A 26,193-nucleotide genomic window follows, 5' to 3' on the forward strand; every position below is an offset into this window, starting at 1 on the left:
TCCTGCTGGCGGCCGAGAGACCGGGCCGCTGCAGGGCTGGTTGCAGAGCCCTGAGCTGGAGCCAGCGGCGGGCGGACGGTGCGGCGCGAGTCCATGCCTGCAGCGCGGGTCTGTAAGGACCGAGCTGAGTCAGCGCTGCTTTACCCCGGTGTTTTTTTCGCCCCTTGCGCTGCTGAAACGCACCACGCACCGCGCGCTGTCCTGAGATCCGCTGTTCGATGTCCACGAGCGTTCAGCACGCAGCGATGAGTGCCAATGGGCGCCTTTTATTCCCCTACAAAACGTAAAGGAAGGGGGGAAGGTTCAACCCCAGCACCTGCCTTTAGTGCCGTGGGACAACGTAAAATAGGAGGCGTTACTTTTGGAGCAGCGTAAACTGCTGAGCTGTAGGTGTTTCTGTGCCAATGTAAAACGTAGACATTTAGTAAAAGCACACGTTATACCGCGATCCGTAACAGAATCGTAGGACAGTTGGGTTGAAAGGGACCTCGCAGCCCCCCGCCCTGCCGTCAGCCGGCTGCACCCCGGGGCGCGCAGGGCCCGGCCAGCCCGACCCGAGCACCGCCAAGACGGGACAGCCCAGGGTCGGGACAGTCCATAGATAGGACAGCCCCGCCCCGCCCGGCCAGCAGTACCGCTGCCCACGCCCCTCCCCGGCTCCGAGCTCCGCCTCTTCCTGCCGGGGCGGCGCTGCCCGGCGCGGGGTGCTGGAGGCGGTTCCTCCCCGCGGCGGAGGCGCACACGGGCGGCCTTGGTTTGGCTCGGTTCTTTCTCCGCTCGGCTCCCGCAGCCGTCCCTATGGCGCTGTGCAACGGAGACGCCAAGGTCGGTGCGAGGCTCTGCGCTCGGCTTGGGCCGCTTTGTGCCGGGGGCGGCGGGCACATGGCGCGGCCTGGCCCCTGCCGTGCTGTGGCCCCGCTTGGAACGGCCGGGCCCGGGACTGGCGGCGGCTCGGGGGGCCCCGCGGCGGTTCCCCGTTGGCTCGGTGGTGCGGGTGGGCGCCGTGCGGAGCGCTGGGGGACGGCCCGGCCCCAGGCCTGAACAAAGGGCTGCGGGGGCTGCCCGCCGCGGAGCCCCTCGGCCCGGCCCCGGAGCTGCGCCGCGGGCCGCCGGAACCGAACCGCGCTCCGGGAGCGTCCGGTGAGCGGCCCGGGGCTGCTCCTCGACAGGGCACAGCGCTCTCCGGCCCGGCCGTGCGGCCTCCGGGGCCGGGTTGGGGCCGGGGGTTTCCTGCCCGTTGTGGGGTTTCCTTTGCGGGAAGCAGGCGCTTCTCTGCCGCGCGTCGAGAGAAAGAGGAGGACGCGTTCTTACGGCTGCTTAATTCTCGTATCGTAGGGGAGCAATTAATCTCGTAAAACCTTGGGAGCGCCGGAGCGAGCTCCTGGCTGCGGCTCGTTGCGGTGCCGGCTGTGCCGCGGCCTCTCGGGGCCGTGATGGAGGTCCGTGGGTGTGCGGGCACTGCAGGGCGGGCTGCGGGGCTCTGCTTAGCGCCCCGTGTGCGGGCACTGGGGACGAGGCGGGTTGCGTCCTTCATCGGGCACCTGAAGGCAGGATCCGTGCTGGAGCTGCTCGTGGGATTGGCGTTATTCTTATAGAACCGACGCTGTGTTTTCTAATGCTGAAAGCCAGCGGCAGCACCTTGTCCTTCTGGAATTATGGGGTGATAGAACTGCGGAGATGGGCCGGCCACTGGTCTGGGGTTTATTGGGTTATTGGTTCTTCAGGTGTGGGTGGCAGTAGGGACATTTTGTGATCTGGTATGGTCTTCAGCAGGACTCTCATGACTCACTATAGCTCACTATAGCCTTTTTTTCCCCTGTTTTTCTCTTAGGAAGTGTAACTTCTGTTCTGCTGCCCTAGCCTTGCTCTCCTGCATGTCAGAGCAGGTGCAGCTGTGTGCTATGCCTTGAACCACCTTGCTTGCTTGTCCAACCAGGTTTAAGAGGCATTCTCCCAAACAGCCATTTCTAGGGATTTATTTTGGAAACAGGCCAGCTCTGGTTATAACCCTGCTGAGGGGAAAAGAGCTTGGACCAGAAACCAGAAGTGCCCACAAGGGCAGTGCTGCCCACCAGGCTCCATGTGCCCATTCCCATAGCAGCTGGGCTCCTCCTCCTCAGCATCCTCCTGGCACGCATGTGATATGCACGTGTGTAAGGTGGACTGCCGTGTTGGCTGCACGTTAACAGCATCCGCTTCATTTTCGATGCTACTAAATGGTGTTTGCCATGTTAAATTTGGATTCCAAATCTTGGTTCTGTGCCTTCAAGTAAATAAAGGCAGATCTTGTTTTGACTTCCTGCCTTGTGAGCCATGCAGGTGGTGCAGCACTCCCAGTGTGGGTACAGTTGTCTGTGAAGGTGCCTCTCCCCTGTTGTTGCACACGTGGTGCTGTGCCTTGTGCAGGAGTCAGGCAGCTGGCATCCAGAAGAGCTGTAAGGCCTTCATCCCAGGCATGTTGAGGGTATGCCTCAATGCGTTGCTCTTGCTGTGGAGAGCTGAACAAAGGTACAGTTTCAGGCAAAGCACAGACCTGCTTGCTGTAGAATCCCAGCTTGGCTGGGCTGGAAGGGAGCTTAAAGATAAAGCTTCTGTCCCTGCAGCATGCTCTGAAGCCATATGGTTCAAGACTATTCATAAGATCTCAGCTTTAGAAAGGGTTGTGTTTGCCACAAGATGGTAAGAATAAGGACATTGGTTGTTATTACGGGAGCTGTTAATTTATGACTTGCTAGGTGGGCATGCCCAGCAGCACTTTGGAGCAGTGGCTTGCCCCAGTCTCTGCTTGAGCAGGAGCTCCTCGTGCTGCCTGGCTCAGCACTGAGAAGTCATTAAGAGCTTCTCATCAGTTATCAGCTGAAGCAAAGAAATTAATAAAGACTCTAACCTGGATTTAGGCTTTTGAAGGATTTAGTACTTTTTTTTTTTTTTTTACATCCTTTAATTTAGATGGACAAAATATTTCCTGGTTGCTGTGAGCTCTGGAAGTTCCCTGGGTGCTCGCTATCTGCAGCTGGCCCAGGGCAGCTGCTGGCAGAGCACTGTCCCTCTGGGGCTGAGCAAGGCAGCTCTAGGGCAGCCTTTGCATTTGGGAGAGCTTCAAAATGTCTGCTAAGGTAGCATTTACCAAAGTAAAACCCTTCCTAGGTTTTCCTTCATCAAATTACACTGGCAAGGAAACAGTGTTAAGTTCTAAGTTAAGGGGAATAAAACTCCAAAGTGAGTGATTTCAAGAGCAACAGTTTTTTCTGCATGAATTTCCTGGCATCTTAGCATGGTGGAATTCATGTTCTTCCTCAAAGACCCCTTGGTGAGGGTGTTTCCACAGAGCACTCGTTCTCCTTAGAGAAAAAGGAACCCATCCATGTGTTTTCTTGCCCTCTGCCAGGTTTGGCTGAAGCTGGCCATCCAGCTCAAGCAGCCTAGTATGCAGACTTCAAGGACTGCTTGAATGCTGCATTCAAAAGTTTGTTTTTCATAAATTGAAGCAGAAACATTTGTTCTCAATTTCTACTCCCTGCTCCCCCCTGGATGTAATGACAAGTGCAAGCTCAGAGTACGAGGCGATGCGATGGGGGAACACATTTTTCCTCTGGCTTTGCATAGCGCTGCTTTGCTTGAGGAATGAGGCACATGCTCTTCATTATCGTATGGTGTGCTGGGCTGCATGCAGAACTGTAATGTGGCAGAGGATGGAGCTGTGCTGGTGAACAGGGCACGGTGCTGCTTGTCTGTGGGAGGCTGTCCCATCACGAAGGGGAAAGACTGATGTAGTTTGTGCTGTGCTTGGATTTGGGGATGGGAACGTCGTTGTTGCATGGGAGGGAGGTGTTGTGTCAGTGTAGCAAGCTCGTGGACACACTGGGCTTTGTAAACTTGTGGGTTCTTCCATTTACAAGTCTTGCCTTTAGTCTGTATTATTTAGCCAGGAGTTAAGGTTCAGGCACCCCTAGCAGCCCTGCAGCTGTGGGATGTGTGCCGTAAGGCCGCAGTGTCCCACAGAGCGCTGACTGAGCCGTGTTCACAGCCAGAGAACACTGGAGGAGAGCTGAAGGACGGGCAGCACCACTACGAGGGAGCTGTCGTCATCCTGGATGCTGGTGCACAGTATGGGAAGGTCATCGACCGCCGGGTGCGTGAGCTCTTCGTCCAGTCCGAGATCTTCCCCCTGGAGACGCCCGCCTTCGCCATCAGGGAGCAGGGCTTTCGGTAGGTGCTGGTAGGGCAGCTGCCTGCTGGTGCTGTGCTGTGCCTTTCCCTGGGGTTGTGCTGTGCTGTTGGATCCTCAGCTCATCCTCCTGGGTTTCTCTAGGTAAAACCTGTGCAGCAGCGTTACTGTTGTCTATTTGCTGCTCATTGCGGTGTTGTAAAATGTCACTTCAATAATTTTTCTTTGTTAATGTAACTTAAGTGGCTGCATTTTAATTATGTATCTGCAGAAAATTAAGTGACAGTGCTCCTTAACCTGTTTAACCAAGGTAGTAATTGTATAATTATGAAAAAAAAACCAACCTATTTAACTGCAACTTGAGTATTGAACAAATTGTCGTAAATGATGCCAAACCATTTCTGGGAAGTAGCTGGAAAAAAAAACCTCATTGGAAGTGCCATGCATTGTTAGCAGCAAGAAACCATCTCGGTTGTGTAGAACTTTGCACAGTTCTTGTTTTATGATGCTTGCCAGAGTAAGCCTCTTTTTGTGTGGGGAAAATAAATCGACTGAGGTCTGCACGTCATCAAGGACTTTACTTGTCAGGTTAAAATTCGGAGGTGCTTTGAGTGTTTTTGCTAGAGCCATTCAGGAGATAAGGAGGTGCTGTGTTGCAAAACTGTTTTTCTAATCGATGATAATTAGTGACTCAATAGGCAGTGTGTTTTAGAAAGTCAGATGGGAACTCACTGATCTCTTCTGCAAACTGAACGGAGAACCCAGGAGCTGCTGCACCTGTCAGGCAGCCTTTCTGTGAAGAATTTCTTTTAGAAATGCTCTGAAATACATTGTGTCAGATTTAGTTAACGATTCCCCAACAGGCAAGCTGTTGGAGTAGAGGATGTACCTAACCACCACTTTAAAAAGCATCCCTGCACCTCATTGCTTGCTTCCAGGTGTGAATGGCAGTGCTGACAGTGAGGGGCTCAGAGCTGCGCTCTGCTGCTGCACGTTTGCAGTGAGAGAGCTTTTTTTGTCCCTTTCTGTTCTGAGTTGAAAATTCTGCTTATCCTGATTAGAGCTGTTGGATTTGTCATTCCAGATAATTGCTCTTTAAATTTGGGCTCTCCACTCAACAGGTTGCTCCTCAAGGCTGAGGCAGTGATTCCAGCTTATCAGTTGCACCCATCAGTCAATAAATGTCCCCACTGCTGGTCAATCATTTGCATCCTGGAGAGCTCTACAAACACTGAGTTTAGCTGCTGGGTGCCTCTCTGCAGTGACTGTTGCAAAAAGAAGCTCATGGTTTTACTGCAGGGTTTTGATGAAGCTCCATGTGCCATGGGAACAGTCTGGTTTCCATATCACAGTGCATGGCATCAATGATGAAAATTGAGTAGTCCTGGGAGCTGTGCTGAGGTCTGAGACAGGCAGAGAGATGGAAAGCGCTGTCGAGTTTTATTTGCGTGTTGCATTTACAAAGGCATCTCTGCAGCTCCTGCAGGTGCAGAACACTGGCACAGGGTGCCTGGTCCTGTAAGGACGTACTGTGTTGTGTCTGGGGCATTAGTTTGTAGGCTTGGCAACATTTCTGACCTCTGGGACCTGAGGGCTGGGGAGCAATGGCTGTGTTTTATTCCTGGTGTTTTGCTGTGGCTCCTGTGGGATTGTAGCCCATTATAAACAGGCTTTCTGAAACCTGCATAGGCCGCTTTGGAAGTGGTTTAAGCTAAACCAGAGCAAGGTATCTCTGTAGCAGAGCAAGAAGACACATCGCAAATTACATGGTGGTGCAATGGAACGTTCAGATTCTGCATCCTGTGCTGCAGCAATGTGAGGACAGCTGAGAAGATGCGGGTCATGACTGGCACTGGCTTTCTTCCTGTTTTCCTCTCTCATCTCCCAGTTCATTTTGTATTTTAAGGGTTCAGATGCAGGAAATCTTTCTGTGTTCTTGAGTTCTTAATTGGCAAGTAAGAGAAGCAGACTTGAAGCCTGTAATTCTCTTTTTTAAACAAGGCAGTAGCTAATTGACTTCTCATTAAAAAACACTTAGTCTATAGGTGTAGCTACGTTTTCCTTACTCTATATTACTTGGTGCTCCACATGCATGGCTCTGAGCAGATGCTCTGCACAGTCATGGGGTGGCTGAGGTGGGTCACCCCGGGTCTCTGCAGCCCAGCCCCTGAGCTGCTCCCAGCCACTCCTGTACATCCCCAGCAGCTCCCCAGCCCTCCTTGCTCCTTCTGCAGCTCCAGCCCAGCAGTGCTGCTCTCACAGCTCCAGAAACACAGGAGACTCTTTTTGAGCGTGGCTCTCCTCCAGATGGCACAGGCAATGCGCAGTGTGTTTGTGTTGCAACGCTAATGCTCTGTGCTTGATTCTCGCCATCTTGCTTCTCTTGAAGTCAGCATTTGGCTGGGAATGTGAAATGCAGCCCTGTTTTAAGCTGGCTTATATTTGACTTTGTTTAACCTGATGAAATACTTCTCTTGTAAACTGTTTTTGCTAGCTGTAGCCTAGCAAACCTAAACTGCCTGCTGGAATATCTGTATTAGCATTTAATTCAGAATATACAGAGTTATGAGCATTATAAGGCAATGTCGGTGTTCAAATGAAGTTGTTAAATGTGAGATAATTTGATTATCTCTTGTCTGCAGAGCTATCATCATATCTGGAGGACCAAATTCTGTGTATGCTGAAGATGCACCATGGTTCGACCCAGCAATATTTACAATAGGAAAGCCAGTTCTTGGGATCTGCTATGGCATGCAGGTATGGTAGAGGGAGAGATGTTTGCCTGTGAAAGCCTTGTTTCTGCAATTAGCCAGAGTTAAGTGCTACAGGATCAGCTTTCCAAAATAAGCAGTGTTGTGTGCCATGAATGCAAAAGATATTTTTAAGGTGCTAATTGGTAAACTGAGCATGCTGTGTTACCAGCAGCATAAATGCTTTTATTCTTGCTTTGCTACTGTGAACTGAGTCCTGCACTCAATTTTTTGTCATAATAAATGCACCCTGACAGTCATTAACTAATTCCATCTGGTTGATATTAGAGAACGTGTCCATTGTAAACAGGTGAAGTAGTTTTTCCCTTTGATTTTCAAGTGTGGAATCTTTCTATTATAGCTCATGAGCGTGTTTTGGTGACCCTGCAGTGATCTGGTGATCCAAGTGGAGTGAAGAAACACTCCCATGGGGACAAAGGACAGATCAGATGCATGACCTCTGCACGTGCATCTTGTTTTTTCACGAGGTTAGCAGTTTATAAAGCCTTCAGAGGTGCAGAATATGGCTGGAAAAACTACTCAAGAAGGGCTGGTAATTATGGAAACAATGCTGGCACTCCCTGTTCTAAAGGGAAATGTGTGTTGTAATAAAGTGGAAGTGCCTTAAAATGTCAAGCAAATTAAAAACCATGTTAGCTAGCCTAAAGCAGGGGCGTTCCTCAAGGCTGACTTTACAGAACTGAATCAAGTGTCTGTGTTAACACACCACTACTTTTATTAGGATAGATTGGAATCAGACTAGCACAGCCAGTGAAATATCAAACTGAATCTAAAATAACTTCAGTCTCTGAAACAATGTAGTTAGGAGGTGAAAATCTAAAGTGTGTGTGTTTGTTACCAGTCATATCTGAATGAGAAAATCTGAGACTTCTGAAGTGTGAAATGCAGAATGCCTCACCTTGCCTTTTGAAGTTGAATTTTAGAAAGAAATAATCAGGTGAGATTTGTGCTACTCCTACCTCACAAGGGCTAAGAAGAGTCTCCGTGGTCACAAAAATCAGACTAAAGTTTTTGCCTGGTTCTCCAGAGATGATCAGGCAGATCACAGGAAGGTTAAGCCTATGTGAGGGCCCTTCTCTGAGGGCTGGCTGTCAGGTTTTTGTTTAGCAGCTTATCTGTCTTTGTGGCAACTGGCCTCACATACTCCACTGATGTGCAGAGCAATCATTTAGAAGCACACATTGATTTACAGTACTGAATATGTGTTGTCTTGTGCATCTTTGCCCCTTGCCTGCTGCTGTGTATTTCTGTTACTCAGTGTGTGTAGCAGTAGTCCCCAGCTATGCTGACAGAAGGCCAGAGGAAGAGAATGAGCCCAGTGCTCCTTTTTGAAAAGAATTCTTATGGTTTTGCCAAGTGCTATTTAAAATGAGGACAGTCATGACAATCTGTCTTTCTGTGTGTCCGAAGACTAGAACTATTTGTTGGTCACAGGCTGAAGTCCAAAGATTAAAGCAGTACTAAATTGTCATGCTTTTTTCATGTCGTCTTTGTGTTTTGGCAGATGATGAACAAGGTGTTTGGGGGTACAGTGCACAAGAAGAGCGTCAGAGAAGATGGGGTGTTCAACATTACTCTGGATAACACGTGTTCACTGTTCAGGTACATGGATGCTTTGAGTGAGGAGAACAGTATTGGGAAGGGAATGGAACTGGTCTGGAAACTGATGACTGAATGAGAGGAAGGGTGTTTTTCAGAAGACAGTGAAATTGCATCCAGGCTCTTACAATTTCTAATAACCTGTTACAGCTGTGTTCATGAGTAGGCAAGTTATGTATGTAAACAAATATTCAGGAATAACTTCTCAGTTGACTTTTGAAATGTAGGTATGTTTGTTTAGAATTTTATATAAACCCTTTTATTTCAAAGTAAATTGTCTTAATTGAGTTGCTGTCAAGTACTGCTGCACAAAAGTCTGCGTAAAGCTCTTGTGTTCTCCTTGACAGCGCATTGCTTTATGTTAGCTGGCACCCATCCAGTTTCTGAAAGGTATTAACAGTAATTTTGAAACCACGTGTGTTGTACATTCCTTCAAAATTGCTTTGTGATGTTTTATAAAATCAGAATTAGATTTCTTAGTAGTTTGTCAGTGCCTCACAAGTTCCTTGCAGTAATCCTAACAGTTTAGTTGTGCCCAGAGATGCAACTTTATTGACTTCTTCCCTGTAGAGCTATTGTAGGACTTTATATCCCACCTCGTGTCTAAAATACCCAGAATTGTTCTGAGGACATTCAGATTTGACCAAGGAAACTTCACTTAATTAGAATAAAAAGCAGGAATCCAGATATCCTGACTGGCAGTAGATGGTTCTGTGTGTCAGAGAGGGCGTATTTCAGTGTTGAGTTATTTTAAAAACAGCAAAAACAAACAACCCCCATATAACCCCCAATAAGCAAAAACCTTCTGAGCTGAGATACACTCCTCTTTTTGTGATGAATGCATTGCATGGGAGCTTTGGCAGCTTCCAATGAAGGAGTCCCAGATGGAGGTGAGTGCTTCTGGGAAGGAAATCCTGCATGTATTTCAAAGGGGCCTTGTTGTTTTTGGAGCACATCTCCAGGGGGAAAGAAAAAATCCCAACAAATCACCCACATTGTGTTGTTAGCATGAGGTAAGGTATTTGAGGATTGGTGTTGCAGGTAGCTGATTTGTGTGTGTGTGGGCTCTGTAAGTGAGAGCACTGTGAAAGCTCAATGTGTGACTTCTGTCACATTTACACTGCAATGTATGGCACTCTCTTTAAATCTGGCCATCTTATTGTTATTGATTCTAGACTTTAATCTTTGTCTAGGGGCCTTCAGAAGGAAGAGCTTGTGCTCCTCACTCATGGGGACAGTGTGGATAAGGTTGCTGATGGATTCAAAGTGGTTGCACAGTCTGGGAACATTATAGCAGGTATTTGTTTTAACTGAAATTGGTTTTTTTGATAGTCTTTGTTACAAGACTTAAAAGTTACCTGCAGGATGTCACGGGAAAATTCTGTTTTTTGTCAACTACTCAAAGTTCTGAATACCAGGCAGCCTCTTTGAGAGCCTGTCCTGGTAGGTGGAAGATATGGAAGAGTCTTAAGTTCACTCAAACACTTAGTAAGATTTCAAGCTGTTCATGTGACTTAATGAAAATCTTTCATTAAAAAATAAAGAGTCAGCAATGTTTTACATCCTGCTCTTAAATCAGACCAGTAACTAATTAGAGAAATTCTGAACAATGTCTGTGAATTGTATAAATTGACTTTTTGGATTAATGACGTTAAAATGGCAACTTCTTTGCTTCTGAAAGAAATGAGGCTCTGGTAACCAGGAGTGTCAATGGGAAGCATGGATGGCTTAATAATATCAGATTTTATCAACTTCCTGGGAAGTTCAGTAATACTGAGGGAGCAGAGATCTGCTACAGATGCTGATGTTACTGGTTATTTCTAGAAAATCAATGAATTGACCTTTTTGAATGACTTCCTGGTGAAATTCTGTGATGCTTCAACTTGCCTTTTGTATTTTAACCTTCTGAAAAGAACGTGCAGCTTTAAAAATAAAGCTTAGTGCATTTGGAGCAAATGTTCATTTTGCTGTGTATGCGCATTTCACATCCAATTATTTTCCTCCGTTCATTTCTTTGCACCAATGAAGGTATAGCAAATGAGTCTAAAAAGCTCTATGGAGCACAGTTCCACCCTGAAGTTAGCCTTACAGTGAATGGAAAAATGATCCTGAAGAATTTTCTGTATGATATCGCGGGATGCAGCGGGACCTTTACAGTGGAAAACAGAGAACTTCAGTGCATTCAAAATATCAAAGAGAAAGTGGGCTCATCAAAAGTTCTGGTAAGCATCTGGAGTTGAAGTCAAAAGATCATTTGCAAAAATCTGAGGAAAAACACTCGTGCATTTAGTCTGGGTAAGTGGAAAAGTGCAGAATTGTCATGATTTGGGTAATACATTAAGCAGGTTTGAGAAAGCTTTTGTGCATTGCACAATTGGGTCAATGTGTTGTTTGACTTCCCAGTGGTGACTTGGAGGAAAATGAGAAATCAATACTCTGCTTTCATCGTTGCAGCTGTATCTGAATTAGTAGTTAATACTTTCTCCCTCGACAGCTCTGCAAGTCTGTTTTCCCTTTTTTTTCTCATCCTCAGGTTTTACTCAGTGGAGGTGTGGACTCAACTGTTTGCACTGCTCTCCTGAATCGTGCTTTAAACCGGGATCAGGTGATAGCTGTACATATAGACAACGGGTTTATGCGCAAAAGAGAAAGTCAGTCTGTGGAGGAGGCACTGAAAAAACTTGGGATTCAGGTTAAAGGTACCACTGAGCTGTGGCAGAGCTCATTTAATTGCATTCCTGTCTGTAGTGTGGTTAAGAGTCTTCCAGTGGAGCTTCACTTCTTGTTCTATATGTCTGTCTTCAGAAACTGAGCTCATTGGGGTGATTGAATGCCGTTGGAGCCAAAGTTCTTCCTCAAGGCTTTTTTCCCTCTCCTGTTTTATGGGAGTGTGTTGTTTGTGGAGTAGTTTGTTGAGAAGCAGTCTTATGACTTCAAGCAATATGGTGAAGGCCAGAGTTTGTTCTACACACAGCAGTGCAGGATTTTTTTTGTTGTGGTGTTTTATTTTGTTTCAGAGGAATGCTGTGCCTTATCCTTGCATTCCCCAGACTGAAAAAGTCTGGGCTGTGACAAATAAGGGAATCCCTTTATGGGAAATTTGCCTTCTGTCAGTCATGGAGTTCAGTGCTGGTAGAAGATGCCAGAGAGCCTCCAAGCTGATCTCTGTATTGAGAGCCTCTCTAAATTAAGAGATATGATGCACCGTGAGGAAACAGTGCGTTGTGTAATTTTGGTTGCAGTAAGGCCTTAGCTTAATAACCATCCTGTAGCCATTTAAATGGAGCAAGTAAGTTGTAATCTAAGAGGGGAGACATGAACTGAACTTGCTCCCTAGCCTCATAGTATTTAAGAAATAACCTTCTAGAGCATGTTGATAAAAGAAGTAGCGTGCTTTTGCAGCACTTCATTCTTGAGGTATCAAACAGGCCTATTTAGTACCATCAGCACTTAAATGACTGCAGTATTCCTAAGAACAATAGTCGTTCTTATTCTTTGTAATCTTACATATAAATCTGTATTGGCTTTGCCAACCAATTCCTGTAATTTCATACAGTGGTGAATGCAGCTCATTCTTTCTATAACGGTACAACAACTCTGCCAATCTCTGATGAAGACAGAACTCCACGTAAAAGAATTAGCAAGACCTTAAATATGACTACAAGTCCTGAAGAAAAAAGAAAGATTATTGGTGACACGTTTGTTAAGGTAATGTATCTAGAATTCATGTGGAAAAAAAGAATTATAAACGTTTTCTATCTCGGACCGCTTCATTCTGAAGCGCTGTGCACTCGGAAGCACAGTGTTGTGTAGGCTATGGATGACCTAATCCATTGGCAATCCATTGAGACCTTTGGACACTGAAAAGTTTTCTTTTCCATCTTACAGATTGCCAATGAAGTTATTGGAGAAATGAATCTGAAACCTGAAGAGGTTTTTCTTGCTCAGGGTACCCTCAGACCTGATCTCATTGAAAGCGCTTCCCTTGTTGCAAGTGGCAAAGCTGAAGTAATCAAAACTCATCACAATGACACAGAGCTGATTCGAAAGTTAAGAGAAGAGGTAAATGAAAATTTGGATACTGGTGTGTCCTTCTGATTATCACAAATGTGATGATGCTGAATGTAAAAGATGAGCAACTTAGGTTTTGCTGATGTAACTGGCCCATGTTGATGCATCTCGTGATGCTTGTGAGGCCCTTTAAGTTCTGCTTCAATACTGTAACTTACTGCACTTCTCTCTGGTTGCCATGTTCTCAAAGTGATCAGAATGGCTTCAGTATTGTCCAGCATTGAATATTAGTGAAAACGTCAACAGATTGAAGCCATGCTGTTGCAGTGTGAACAGTGCTGCTCGCAATTGTTACCTGAAAATGATCTCATTGCTCTTTTGTCTTTTAACACTTAAACCTATGAGGACTGTGTATGGAAGCAAAGCCAATACCAAACACCTGTAGCAGATGACTGCTGAAAGGCTTTTCAGACAACTGTAGTCTGATTCAGGTGGAATTCATAATGTAATGGATTGCTTACTTCTCCCTTTGTGTCTCATTCTGAACATCAGTATGCAATGTTTTGTAATGGCATTGATAGCTCAGATTGCACTTGATATGAATTCAGGCAACAGCAGCGATGTGCTTTTAGGTGAAATGATCATTAGTTCCTGTTGAGAGACATGACTGCAAGTCTTCTCAGTAGCACTGACCACTACAGACATAGTATTCTCCTTTGGAAGAGAGTGAGAATTTGGAAAAATTTCTCATCAGAGGGAATGGCCAGGTACTGCAAGTGGGGGAGTCAAGAATTCAGGAATGGTAGAAATGTGGCACTTGGGGACGTAGTTCATTGAGGTGGGTTAATGGTTGGACTGGACCACCTTAGTGGTCTTTTCCAACCTTCATGATTCTGTGAATATGTTTTAGTGACTTGAGAACTAGGAGTAGCTCTGTCAGGCTCTGATCTGAGGATCCGTTCTCTGTGCTCTTTCACGGCTTGTGCATCAAGTCAATGGCCTGGTCGGCTGTCTGCCAGCAGTGTGCTGGTGGTGCACAATCTGTTTACCATTTGTCAACTTGAGAACCCACAGATCTTTTTTGGAATATCCTGCTGTGGACACCTGTGGATAAAGACTGAGAGTTTAGAAATGGTACAAACACAGGAGGTTGAACTGGTGACAAGACACTCTGAAGATGCAGCAGAGCCTTGTCTTTTTTATTGTACCCTTGGTTGGTTAGCTTAAACAAACCTATTCACAGTTCTCTGAGGTATTTTCAAAGCTTCTTGATCAGTATGAATTTTGGAAGACAGTCAGAACCAGACTGGCCTACAGTTGTATTTGCACTGCTTAAGCCATTGATACTTTTGGCACAAACAAACTTTGTCTTACCCCTCTCCTGTAGCTGTTCTGCAAAGCCCACATTCACATGTACTTTTCTTTCCAGTGTTTATGCAAGTGTTGGCAGCTGATGCTGTGAAAAGCAGGCCACTCTGACTGCCTGTTACCTAAACATTTGAGGCTTTTTGTTTGAATATGTAAGCTAGAGTGTAAATCACTGTGGTTTTTCTTTTGTTTGTTTTTCCTTAAGGGTAAAGTTATAGAACCACTAAAAGACTTTCACAAAGATGAAGTTCGAGTGCTAGGAAGAGAGCTTGGACTTCCCGAAGAGCTGGTTTCAAGGCATCCCTTCCCAGGTACCAGAATCCATGCTGCTTAGTGAAGGGCTGTGTGCATCAGTGTTGTTTGGAAGATACTTAATGTGCAGAATAAATTTGTGTTGGAGAATGGAACTTACCTCTGAACACAGAACTAATGTGGTGGATTTTCTGAGGCTTTAGTTTAAGCACAGGATTTTCTTTTTGAGGAAATGAGTAATTGAGAGCAGCTTGATTTTATGCACAGTGCTTAAAATAACAGATTTATAATTGAGTTATCATAGAGCTGTATTTGTTTCTTCTTAATTTTGTAAGCCAAAGCCAGAATTATCAGTGAAGTGCAGCTGAATGCTGTCTCAGCTGTCAAATATATCTTGCTTGAAATAATGGCCATTGTCTGCCTGCCTTTCTAAGTGACTGTTGCTGTTTTGAAAACGACTGCATGGTGAATAACAACGGTTCTCAACCAGAAAACATCAAACTATGTAATGTAATAACAAAGTCCATCTTTTTAAGAGATGTGCTCTTTGTGTTTCTAAAGTTGTCCTGCAGGGTGTGTAGTAGTCACAGTCAGAATGCCTAGGCTGCTCTGTTAATGCACCAGCACTGCTGAGGTTAATGACACTGTTCAGATGTACATCTGTAATTTGCTGAGAACTTTTGTGTCAAGTAGTTAGCAGGCCAAATAGCCTCCAGGGATCTCTTTAAAAAACAATGCAGATTCAGCTGTATGTTATAACCAACTCTGCCATCCAGGCTGCCTAGCAAAGGGAAGGAGGAGGTTACTGTTTGCTTTGGCTTGCCATCCAGCACGCTTCATCATCACTAATGCTGCCTTACACAAGCAGCCAATGCAAAATGTCAGTAACTAGTGCTTAAATGTACTGACCAGAAATACTGTTCCAGAATAAACTGCTGGCTTATTTCTTTGGCTTGTTTTGTTGAGTGTCAAGACAGTGTAAGTGGAGGTGTGGTGGCAAAGCATAGTCTACTTAATGACTGACCTGATGTTCAGTGCTGTTGCTTCTTGAGTTGAAAGTCAACTTTTCATGTTATTTAGTGTGATGTACTTTTCAATTTTACGTTGCAGGTCCAGGTCTGGCAATCAGAGTGATATGTGCTGAGGAGCCTTATGTGTGCAAAGACTTCCCTGAAACAAACAACATCTTGAAAATAGTTGCGGATTTTTCTGCGAGTGTTAAGAAGGTATCAAAACTGTTAGGTTCTAACGTGTACAGAAGTAGTGTGATCATTCTGTAGTGCATTGCTGTGAAGATTAAGATGCTAAAATTTAAAAATGACTGGTTTGTGTTCTTTGGGCATAATGCATTCCAGTCCAACTTGCTCAAAGCCATTTGGTACAGTACAGTAGAATTTTTGAAGTCCTGGCTATGGCAAGTGTTGAGTGACTTCTGTAAATTGGAAGCTTATGTACCTTTCAGATAGCAAATAAATCCCCTTTTAGTCAAAATTCGTGGAGATGAGGATTTCAGAAGATGATTTGAATTTCATAGTGTCAGAAAAAAAGATTTTCCCTATTTGGAATAGTTGTAATTTTCTAGGATGGTGTGTACTAACAGCCACCGAGTGCCTGAATTGAGGGTGCAAGAGTGAGGAGCCAGCATTTGCTGGATGTCCCAGACAGAATCCTGAAGTGATTGGTTGATGACGTGTAAGCTCTCAATCCTTGAACTGTTGGGACCTTCCTGGTTTCTCAAACTGACTCCTGAGCTCCAAACTGAGCTGCAGGGGGCTGAAAAGCCACCAGTAGAGAGCAGCAGGAAGTGCCGTGTCCAGAACAACTTCCAGAGCTTTTTTGAAGGAACACCAAAGGAAAAGCATCTGTAAGTGCTCTTCTTGAAAGTGTGTTGTGTTGCAGTGTAAGGTAACGCAGCGTTGCTTTGTTCTGTGCTGAAATAAACAACAGGCATGAAAAATTCAGCTTTGGGAGAGAGAATGAGTGCAGAAAAGCAGTTTCACCTATGGTCCTGGGAGGGCTTCAGCGTAAAATGCATACAGTTGCTTTCAATGAAACTTAGTTGTTACACAAAAGGTATTCTGTAATCAGTTCCCAAGGGTAAATGTGGACTATATTTAGCCAACCAGCTACTTAATTTTATTTATGTTGTGTCTGAATGTGTGGGGGCTTTAATTAGTTAAAAGTTATTTTTCTGCATCATTGCACAGCCACATACTTTGTTGCAAAGGGTCAAAGCGTGCACGACTGAAGAAGACCAGGAGAAACTGATGCAGATTACAAGCCTACATTCACTGAATGCCTTCTTGTTACCCATCAAAACTGTGGGAGTGCAGGTAAATGAATACATTCCAGGAATATTCTTAAAGCTGCTTCCTAGCAGTTGGCAGGCTGCTAGGAACTGTAAGGATTGCTACTGTGTTGTTAAGAACTCTAGAAATCAACTTCAAAAGGCTGTGACTGCTGTGTCTTGTGTCAGCTCTGGTAGAGTGCAAGTGTTGGGAGACCTGAATAGATACATGGGTAAATGCCAGGTGTCATATTTGAGGATGTCATTAAGGTTGAATAATGCTGGTTGCTTGCACAGGCAATTTCTTCTTGATGTTTATAGCCTTATAGATTCCTGTTGCACTCCTGTTGCTCCTTTCGAGGCTGAGCAGTCTTTCTTTGCATTATCATTATTGAATTACACCTTTACTTTTATTACTGGCTGCTTAACCTTGCATGTCTCTTCTGTAAGTCCTTGCAGTCAGTACTTGCAATGGCAATATCATCAGCAGACTTCCGTACCTCATCACAAGCCTTCCTCAGATGGTGCCCTCAAAATATCAACATGTAATCAAGTCCCAGTGTTGTGGTCACCTTATGAATTCTGAACCCCTTCCTTTTTTGTGCTCTTGCCAGCTCCCAAGAGACCTGTCTCACTTTGGTGCTTTCTCCGTTTACTTGATATCTCTGAGCACTCTGATTTCGACAGGTTTGTGTCTGCTGAATGTTGACACAAAGGCTGGTCCTGTAACTTACATGGAAAAGCAGCGTGAAATATTTTGGTAGTGAAATTCATATTCCATTAATTGCCAGGGTGACTGCCGCTCATACAGCTACGTGTGTGGGATCTCCAGTAAGGATGCCCCACACTGGGAGTCCCTCATGTTTCTCGCCAGGCTCATACCTCGCATGTGCCACAACATCAACAGGTGAGTGTTCTCTGCTCAGTGCCAAGCTGCTCGTTTCTGATTACTAATGCGTGGAAGCTTAGTGCCCTGCTGAATCTATGATGTAACTTCTTATGAACAAATGTGTATTATATGGAGGTTACAAATGATAAATCCAAGCTTGGGTTTATTTCTGGAAATACCAACTTGAAGTAATGGATAGTTTATCTCCTCATTTTAATCACTCAATTAGACAACTTCCAACGTAACTTAAATGTTTTCTGAAGAGTTCTGAGCCTGCTGCTGAGCTGTGGGATCGTGCGTTGTGTCAAGAAGGGGATTTGCACAACTGTCAGCTCTAGTGCTGCAAGGAAGAGTTCCAAAGCTGGGTGGTTTTATCTTAATTGAGGTCTCTTGTGAATATATGTTTTCTTCTCAAGTTGCTCAGAGATTAAGTCCGTTCTAGAAAATATGTATCCTTGCTCAGCTGTAGACTTTGACAAAGCTGCTTATAATTGCTTATAGCAAGACTTAATTTTGTCACTGAAGTGACACCCACTGGAAGAGCTACTGTACTTGGAGACATGTTGAATTACAAGATATTCTTCTAAACTATGTGCAGAGCAAATAAAAGAAGGCATGAATTCAGGGCAGTGTGTGCAATTTCCAAGCGTGTGCTGGATGTACAGCATTGCTGTCTTTAAGCTGCTCTGGCTGTAATACTCCCCTCCTGAATATACTCCCACCCCAGGAGTTCTGCCATACCAGGGTTTGTTTCTGAGAGCTTTGGGTCGATGTTGATGGGGAGCTGGGGAAGCAGCAGCTGGAGGAGTGTGCTGGGGGCAGTTGGTGTCTGCCCAGCTGTGCATGCCTTGACTACAAACAGAGACACGGAATGTCAAGCATGGGTCCTGCCCTGCTTTGGATTTTTGACAAGTGTTCTTACTTTGTATCTACAAATTCAAATAACTTGTGTGCATTCATGATACACAGTAAATCCTTCTGTGAGGCCAGCTGGACAATATTGCTTTTTGTTCTGCAGCACGTATAATGGTGAGATTAAAAAGATAAAGCTGATGTGACTGGTTTGAATTCGGAAGAGACTTTATTACAAATGCAGTGAAATAGATTTGTAAACAGCAGTGTTAGTGCCCCGTTTTGAAAACACAGCTATTCCTTCACAAAGAAGGGTTCCTGTCAGTGATATGGTGGTTTCCTAATGGGACTGAAGATAGACATTTTAAGCACATAAGTAGCTTTCTTTGAATAATCTTAACTTTTACTCACATCAAAGTAAGGTTGAAAAGAAAAAAAAAGTCTTCTGTAATACCAGTGAGTTAGTGGTGAATTAGTACACCTGACTTGCAAAGCTAGCACACGTGTTGCCTTTACTGAATATATCCATTAACATATCCATTAAATTATAACAAGTTCTAGTTGGTGGCTAAGGAGCGAAACCAAATATTGGGTATTTTTTTGGTTCAGTTGTTTTTTCTGCAATGCTAAAGATGTAGTCTTCAGGCAGTCTGTTACATTCCACTTCCAGAAAACGTGGTTTCCTACCATCTGGTTTGTTTTCCAGGGTTGTGTATGTGTTTGGTCCACCAGTCAAAGAGCCTCCCACTGATGTCACACCCACATTCCTGACAACAGGAGTCCTCAGCACTTTACGTCAAGCTGACTTTGAGGCTCACAACATTCTCAGGGAATCTGGTAGGTATTTATTAGCCTTGTCCCATAGATGAAGCTGTTGTTTCAAGATCCCCGTGCACCCATCCCTATAGGTGTGGTTACATAATGCACAGTCCCATGGGCTTCTTGATTACGTCCAAAATTTATTGCTGAATGAGATGACAGGCTACTGCCTTTTCTTAAAGGTCTGGAGGTGGAGAGCTGAAAGGCAGGAACTGCTGGGCTTTCTGCTAGCAGAATTAGAGGTAGGGTTGCAGCTTTTTCATTGTTCATATGGCAGCTGGAGATAAACCTCACAGCTGGGTGCTGCTGCCTCGTCTGCTGCCTGTTGTCACACATGGGACTGTGGCTGGGACCATTCTTCTGGTAGGAGTGAATTTGCTTCAGACACATTGCACAGCTCAGAGGCATGATACTTCGCTGCAGTGTGAACTCCTACAAGAGCCACTATTAGCCAGCAGAAAGTCAAATTACTTGTTGCTGCTGATCTCAGTTATCAGTATCTGCCTGGAGTAGGTGAACTGTGTAGAGAGACTTGGCATGGTTTTGAAATCATGCTTGGTTATGGAAGGAAGGGAGCTAACTGTTAAATCACCCTACCCTGTATTTGGTGTTATCTAGATTTCGTTGGTAATGGCTGATAGTATCTCAAAATGTAAGTTTTTTTGGATTTCTCTTTCTGAGAATTGCTCTTCATTACAGCGAATGTTGGAACAGACAAAATTGAAAGCTTATGTTTTGTGGGTAGGAAGGAGATCTTAAGTTGCAAGTGCAGTCAGTTGCAGAGTTAACGGATTATCCAGTTCTGTTCTGCATGCCTGCAGGCCTTGAAGATTATTTCAAGTGGCAATTTGAGTAGTTTTAGTGTATGCACCACTAACTACATAATTGGATAATCAGTGTGATCTTCTGAGGCCTGGTGGTGAAGTCCCAGAACTGCGGTGTTTCTTTCCATGTAAGTGGAGGAATCACATCTGAAATATGTGTAGGCAATCCTGTAAAACTTCAGTCGTGCTTGTACTTCAAAATCAAACTGAAGCACTTGGTGCTGCTGTTTTCCTGAAGGCTATGCTGGAAAAATTAGCCAGATGCCAATAATCCTGACCCCGCTGCATTTCGATCGGGACCCGCTGCAGAAACAGCCGTCCTGCCAGAGATCCGTGGTCATCCGAACGTTTATTACGAGCGACTTCATGACTGGGATTGCAGCAACTCCTGGTAATGAGGTTCCAGAAGAGGTAATACGGACCTTCAAGTTCCTTTTCAGAGCTTGTGTTGTAGGTGACTTGTTCTAACTTTCTTCACTCTTGGTTTTTTTTCCTGCTCTTGGTTAGGCACAAAGTACTGTTGTGTTGCTTTGGAAAAAAACAGTAACAAAGAGAAGCTGACAGTGGTTTCAATGGGAATGACAGACTTAGAAGTTTTCCCGTCAAAATAGCAGAGATTTTGAAGCTTTTGCCTGCATTGGTAATTGGAAATTACCAATGCCTTCTGGAATTGCTTTGCTTCCCGCTTTTATTTTACTGAAAGTGCTGCTTAACATCTCAAAATGTGCTGTTTCCAGATCGGGTCACTGGAAGATGTTTCAGGCACTTTTTCTAGGAAGCTTCATCGGTGTACAGCCTGGAGTGCTTTGTCTCTGATGGAGCTAACATTAATTGATTACTCTGGAGAACAGCTGCCAATGGGAAGTCTTTCCATTAGATGCTTCCTTCTGCTATTTTTTAACCTTCACAGCTCCCTTTTCTTGTTTGAAAAGTTCATCATTTCTATCAGGCTGCTGCTTTCTGTTTGATTGTGGGTCAGCTGGAGGTGTTGGTCTGAGATGTCTGCAAGTGATTGACACAGAGCAGAGCAGCACACAGTAAAACGTAACCTCAAAAAAATCATTCTGAAGCTGAAGAGCTGCTGCCTTAAGGGAAGTGTGCTGCAATTGCTGCTCAGTTCTATTGCCAGTGCCAGAAATCAGCAGGTTCCAAATACAGCTGCAAATATTGAGAAGCTGGGAGTTTTCCTTTGTTGTTTTTACTTCTTAACTGGTAGTAATATGCTAGGAGCTGTAGGATTTTTCTCTCCTGCTTATAGAACAGAATGACCAGTGTTTTCCTTGTATAACTTCTTCTTAGGGTAGTTTTCGTCACGTCTGTTCTATGTGCTTTTTACAGATCTGTTTATTTCCCCCCTACAGGTTGTATTAAAAATGGTGGCAGAGATAAAGAAGATTCCTGGCATTTCTCGGGTGATGTACGACTTGACATCAAAGCCACCAGGAACTACGGAGTGGGAGTAAATAACTTTTTTTTATTGAAGTACTGTGTGCAGTCGAAATCATATCAGAAACCATTCCCAGTGTTGACATGCAGTACTGTGAAAGAGTGACTGGAGCTGCTACATCCCATCTGACTCCTCTCCTGGAGCGCAGGGCGGCGGTGACGAGCAGTGCAGGGATAACAGAGTGGGGCTGAGGATTTGTACGGGTAAATGATGGCGGCGTTGCCTGTGTGCAGACAGATTCCTATTGCTTTGGCCTTTGTCTTACTGATTCTTCCCATTCCCACGTGTTCCAGTTGTTAACTGTCATTTCAACTTGTCTTTGGTTTTGTACACTGTGTAAAAAGAGACAGCTTATTTACTTCTACCAAAAGCATTGTTACAGCCTAAAAATGTAAAATGAATTCTTTGTGACCAACTGCTTTTGAACAAATTTATTATAAATAAATATTTTGCCAAATGGAGTAGTGGGTACTGCTGAGTTGTGGAATTAACGTGTATCTGTTGTGTGCTGTTAGGCCTGTTCTAGATTGTTTGACCTGTAAGCCCGTGGCAATAACATTGAGTCCCAAAAGAGCAATGCTGAAGTGTTATGAGATGACCTTCTGCCTGCCTGCCTGCCTGTCTGTCCTCACTCCCTCTTGCATCGCCTGGTAGGTGTGTTGGTTGGTGACAGGCATGTCCCCATCACACGCTGTGTTTGTGGAATTGTCACGTCCCTGCGAGGTGTCCGTGTGCTTCTGGGGCCTCGGAGAGGAGTAAAAGCAGGAGTGCAGCTCTAAAAGCTGTGGCACCAGAGCTCCAGGATGGCCGAATCCTGGTTCTGGTCTCCAACCCTTATGCAATAGTCCCTTCACAGCCTGCTGCTGCCCATGTGCTTACGTTATACTTGATGATAGTTTGTTTTCTTCACATTAGCTTTCACAGGATTTTTTTTTTTTTAATGTAATGTATTCAGCTTGTTTTTTAAAATCCTTATAGTCATTAGTGTGGAGTCACAGTATTGGAGTGGCTTACCCAACCAGTATAGATTATTTCCATCTTGTATACTCTGCTGTTTCTGTAGTTAAGCAATAATTTAAGAGGTGTTTATCTTGGACACCTGTGCTTTCCTGATACATCAAGGCAGAGCTGTCTCCATCCACCTGAGAGTGCTGAGCATGTCCTGCAGATGCTGTCTGTGGAGTTGCAGGTTCTGTAGCAGCTCTGAGCTGAGCAGCTTGCTGGATAACTGCCCATGGAACTGCTGCTGTGTGCTCCCAGTCAGCCCTGCCATCCATTTCTTGCTGCTGAATGGAAGGCAACTGTTCAAGTTCTATGTGAGCAAAACAGTTGCTCTCAACTGTTCAGGAGCATGGCGTGTTTCATGGCTGTAGCTACTTATGTTTCTGCTTACACAGATCAATGAACTGGAATAATGGTTGAAAGTGTTCTGTTTTGTTTGGTTGCACATCGTGTGTTCCTATTATTTCTGCATTTTCTGCCTACGCATTATGGAAATTTAGTTGAACTCCAGCTTACAGGATGTGGCTAATATGTAAACTTCTGATTTTTGCCTGTATTCCTGAGCAGCTGCATTTCTTCTGGAGGTGGCGTGCAGCAGCCCTGGCACTCTGAGGCCACTCCTGCTGCAGTGGCCATGAGCTGCCCTGCACTTGCAGCTCGCATGGGGCTTGGGTGAACAGATCCTAACTGCTGTGCATCTCAGCTGCATCCTTCCGAGCTGGTGTAGTACTTGTAACTGCACTCATCGTCACCTCGGTGAGCTTTATGCTATGTGGACGCAGTTACACATGTTAACTCTTGCTCTTTTGCTACTGGGCTGTGATCTGTACAAGCTGGTGATCACAGGGCTGTGTATCAGTGGTTGCTGTGGCAGAATCTATTGCTACAGCGTGGGTTCTGTTGAAAGCAAATCTAAATTTTTAGTGTATCATATTTCAAACAACAGCTCCCTAATAAACTGACAGCCTTAGAGTACACTTCAATTTTTAGTCTGAAAGATCTGAGGATAGTTTTCATTGTTGCGTTGGTATCTCTTAGGTAAATGGTGAGATGACAATAAAATCTCCCTGGTGTGCTGCAGAAGTACTTCAGCCTCTGAATGCTGTAGCAGTTGCTTGTTATTAGTAGGCTTGCTCTTGCTGCCACTGCTACGTTGTCAGTTACCTTGACAGCAAATAGACAAAACAGAAGGAATCACTAAAAAGTAGGGAATGTTGAGCATTTCTCATATCCCAAACCTCCCCAGTTTTGAGTGAGACACTTCTAGCTGGTCTCCTGGAAACAAACTGCAGTGTGGTTACAAAGCAGCTGGCGAGGTGTGGGTGACAACGGCCACGATGTGCATCAGGATTGCTGTGTTGGTGCCTCGTGATGTGTCCCCAGCACACCAGGATGGGAATCTTGTGTTTGCTGCGTGCTGTGGACTGGGAAGTGCTTCCATCTTCCATCTGCACTGGAGGTGTAAGGTGTTCCTGCACACTGTGTGTATGCTGAAGTTGGGCATCCACTTTAAACATCTTCTCATCATGTTGGTCTGTGAAATGGAGCTTGGCAGCAATTCCTGTGCTCTTCTAGAAATCTTCTTACTGTTTCTCTTTGTTTTTTAAACCAGAAAGGTGAATATTGAAATGTCGAGGCATAAACTATTGCACTATAATCGAAAGGTCTTATGGAAATGAAATTTGTGATCTTTCGCTATCTTCCCCTGTTGACACCTGTGCCATGCATTGTAGGAGTGGGTTGTTCTTAGGAAGGTCAGTGGTGTTATCCCAGCAGTTCTGTGTGTATAGGACAGTCAGAAGTGGAGAGGAACGTAAATACTCTGTTCACTTTCTTAAAAACCTACATTTAGCACATAGTTTACAATCTAATACCTGTAGCTGCCCTGTACAGTTGTTCACCTCAAGTCTTCAGTAAAACATGTCAGCAGTTAGAGGAATTTGTATCGGGGGCATTCCCCACCATTCTCAATTTTTAACATTTTTTCTGCTTGTGAAATGATAAAGTACTGTGAGCCTTAATTTTTATCCACAAATAAAAATATTATGTTTGAACACCGGTGTGATGTGTTTCCTAGGGCTGCTCGGGGCCCAGCCCTTCTGGGCTGCAGCCCTTTGTGCGGGTGAGGTGGTGTCCATGGCTGTCCCTTCTGCATCCCCACGAGGCTCTGTGCTGCTGCCTCCTGCTTGTGTTGGTGCTGGGATAGAGGTTACTCATTCCCGAGATGCATGGGATTCGAGGCTGTCTGTAGGTTCCTGCTCTACAAAGAAAAAGGCAATTGTGGAAATAGAGCAGTGCAGTCTGAGGCTGTGCAGAGCTGCCCTTCTTTGCAGGAGTGTGCATGTGTGCTGCTTGTATCTGTGCCAGATGGCCGAGCTGTGCTCCAGCACCCACAGTCCTGGTGGGAGCACTGCTGGGCTGTGCCTGCTGCTGCTGGGGGGCTCTGGGAGCTGCCACCCCTGGGCTGCTGCTGCACTGCAGCCCGTTGGGCCACGCTGCATTTTGTGGCCAATTTGAATGCGATGCAGGCCATTCAGTCGCTTGGCCCTTTGCTTTCGGGGCTGTCCCCATTCTGGTGATACATTCCTTAATTGCTGGCTGCTCCTGGTGCTCAGTGATCCCCGCTTGAGGACTGCCAGGTGAAAAAGGCATTAATTAACATCACCTGCATTTCTTTGTGCTCGGGTGCGATGTTTGGCTCTGGGCTGACTGCTAAAAATTCCACGAGAAGATAAAAGACTGCAGGGAGCTGCTTCCTCATCAGGTTAATTGCAGCAGACGGACTCCCTGAGAGAGGAGCGTCAGTGCTGGATATGTGCAGTGTGCAGCCATGCCAGGTGGGTGATGAACAACAGCACCCATTAGCCTCTGCTGCTTCTAATTGCACTAATTGCACTGCCTTTGGCCCACGTGTGACAGCCTGTGCTAATCACAGAAGCATTGAGGCTGGAAAGAACAGTTCCCCACCCCCGCCTGCTCACTGCCCACATCTTTGAGTACCTCCAGGGACTGTCACCCCACCAGTGCCTGTGCCGGTGCCCAGCTTGTCCTTAGATAAGGAATATTTTCTAATATCCAACCTGAAAGATGTACCTCCAGTGTAGTATTAAGCCTCAAACGCGGCCATGCAGCTCTTTCTGGGCCTGCAATGGGCAGCACAGATCTCTGGCATGTCTGCCTTGTTCTTCAGAGAGCTGGGTGCAACCTGGGCTGGGGATGCTGTGCTCCTGGGCTGGGCGCAGGGCCTGCTGAACTGCTGCTGGTTGCACAGGGGAGGCACTCAACCAATTAAGCACCTGATGAATCTTTCCCTGATGGGGTTCTAATTACCTTAGGTAGAGGATAGGGTGAAGAGAGATTGCTGTTAGCCTAAAGGCTATCACTTAGGCTTTTGCTAATTGGATCCTGCATTTGAAAATTACTTGGCTCCTATGGGATGAAATCTATATGTTACTTAGCTATCACTTACAGATATTTTCCAGCTCAACCTGTGCCTGTGCAAGGCTTGAGTTTTTCTGCTAAAAACCTCTAGGCAGGACCTTGCAGTAAGTGCTGCCCATGTGTCCTGCTTGGGATATCCCTGTATGCAGGGAGGTCCTGGGGACGTGCACCTAGCTGGACAATTTGGGACAGTGCTGGTAGTGAACGTAGCGTGGGGTCTGAAATGCAGGGATTCGTTTTAAGAGAGTTTTAAGTGGGTGAACTTAAAGCAAATTTTGCTGGAACTGCTGGAGAATTGGTAGATCAGAATTTGCATCCTGTGTTTTGGAATGGGGCAGAAGAGATCTCTTGTGAGGGGACATGCAGGTGGGGCTGAGCAGCCCAGGCTGGCACGGAAGGGTTTGAGAGATACAAAAAGCAAAACGAAAAGAAAAACAGTTCTAAATGCAAACCGTGTGGAGTG

The 26,193-nt window shown here is 45.3% G+C and overlaps 1 protein-coding gene across 1 annotated transcript; it reads left to right on the forward strand.

Moving 5' to 3' along the window:
* Nucleotides 1-693: 693 nt before the first annotated feature.
* On the forward strand, nt 694-24,343 carry GMPS (guanine monophosphate synthase). Its single transcript, XM_042881162.1, has 16 exons — nt 694-825; nt 4,028-4,209; nt 6,811-6,925; nt 8,444-8,541; nt 9,732-9,835; nt 10,567-10,760; nt 11,072-11,237; nt 12,095-12,246; nt 12,427-12,600; nt 14,123-14,228; nt 15,280-15,395; nt 16,377-16,502; nt 17,248-17,363; nt 18,904-19,034; nt 20,079-20,251; nt 21,202-24,343. Exons 1-16 carry the CDS (start codon nt 799-801, stop codon nt 21,301-21,303), a joined length of 2,082 nt encoding a protein of 693 aa, XP_042737096.1. The 5' UTR covers nt 694-798; the 3' UTR covers nt 21,304-24,343.
* The last annotated feature ends 1,850 nt before the right edge of the window (nt 24,344-26,193 follow it).

The sequence above is a fragment of the Lagopus leucura genome, unplaced genomic scaffold, assembly GCF_019238085.1.
Source record: "Lagopus leucura isolate 7727_CA_CO unplaced genomic scaffold, USGS_WTPT01 Super-Scaffold_100029, whole genome shotgun sequence".
In the NCBI taxonomy this organism is placed as follows: domain Eukaryota; kingdom Metazoa; phylum Chordata; class Aves; order Galliformes; family Phasianidae; genus Lagopus; species Lagopus leucura.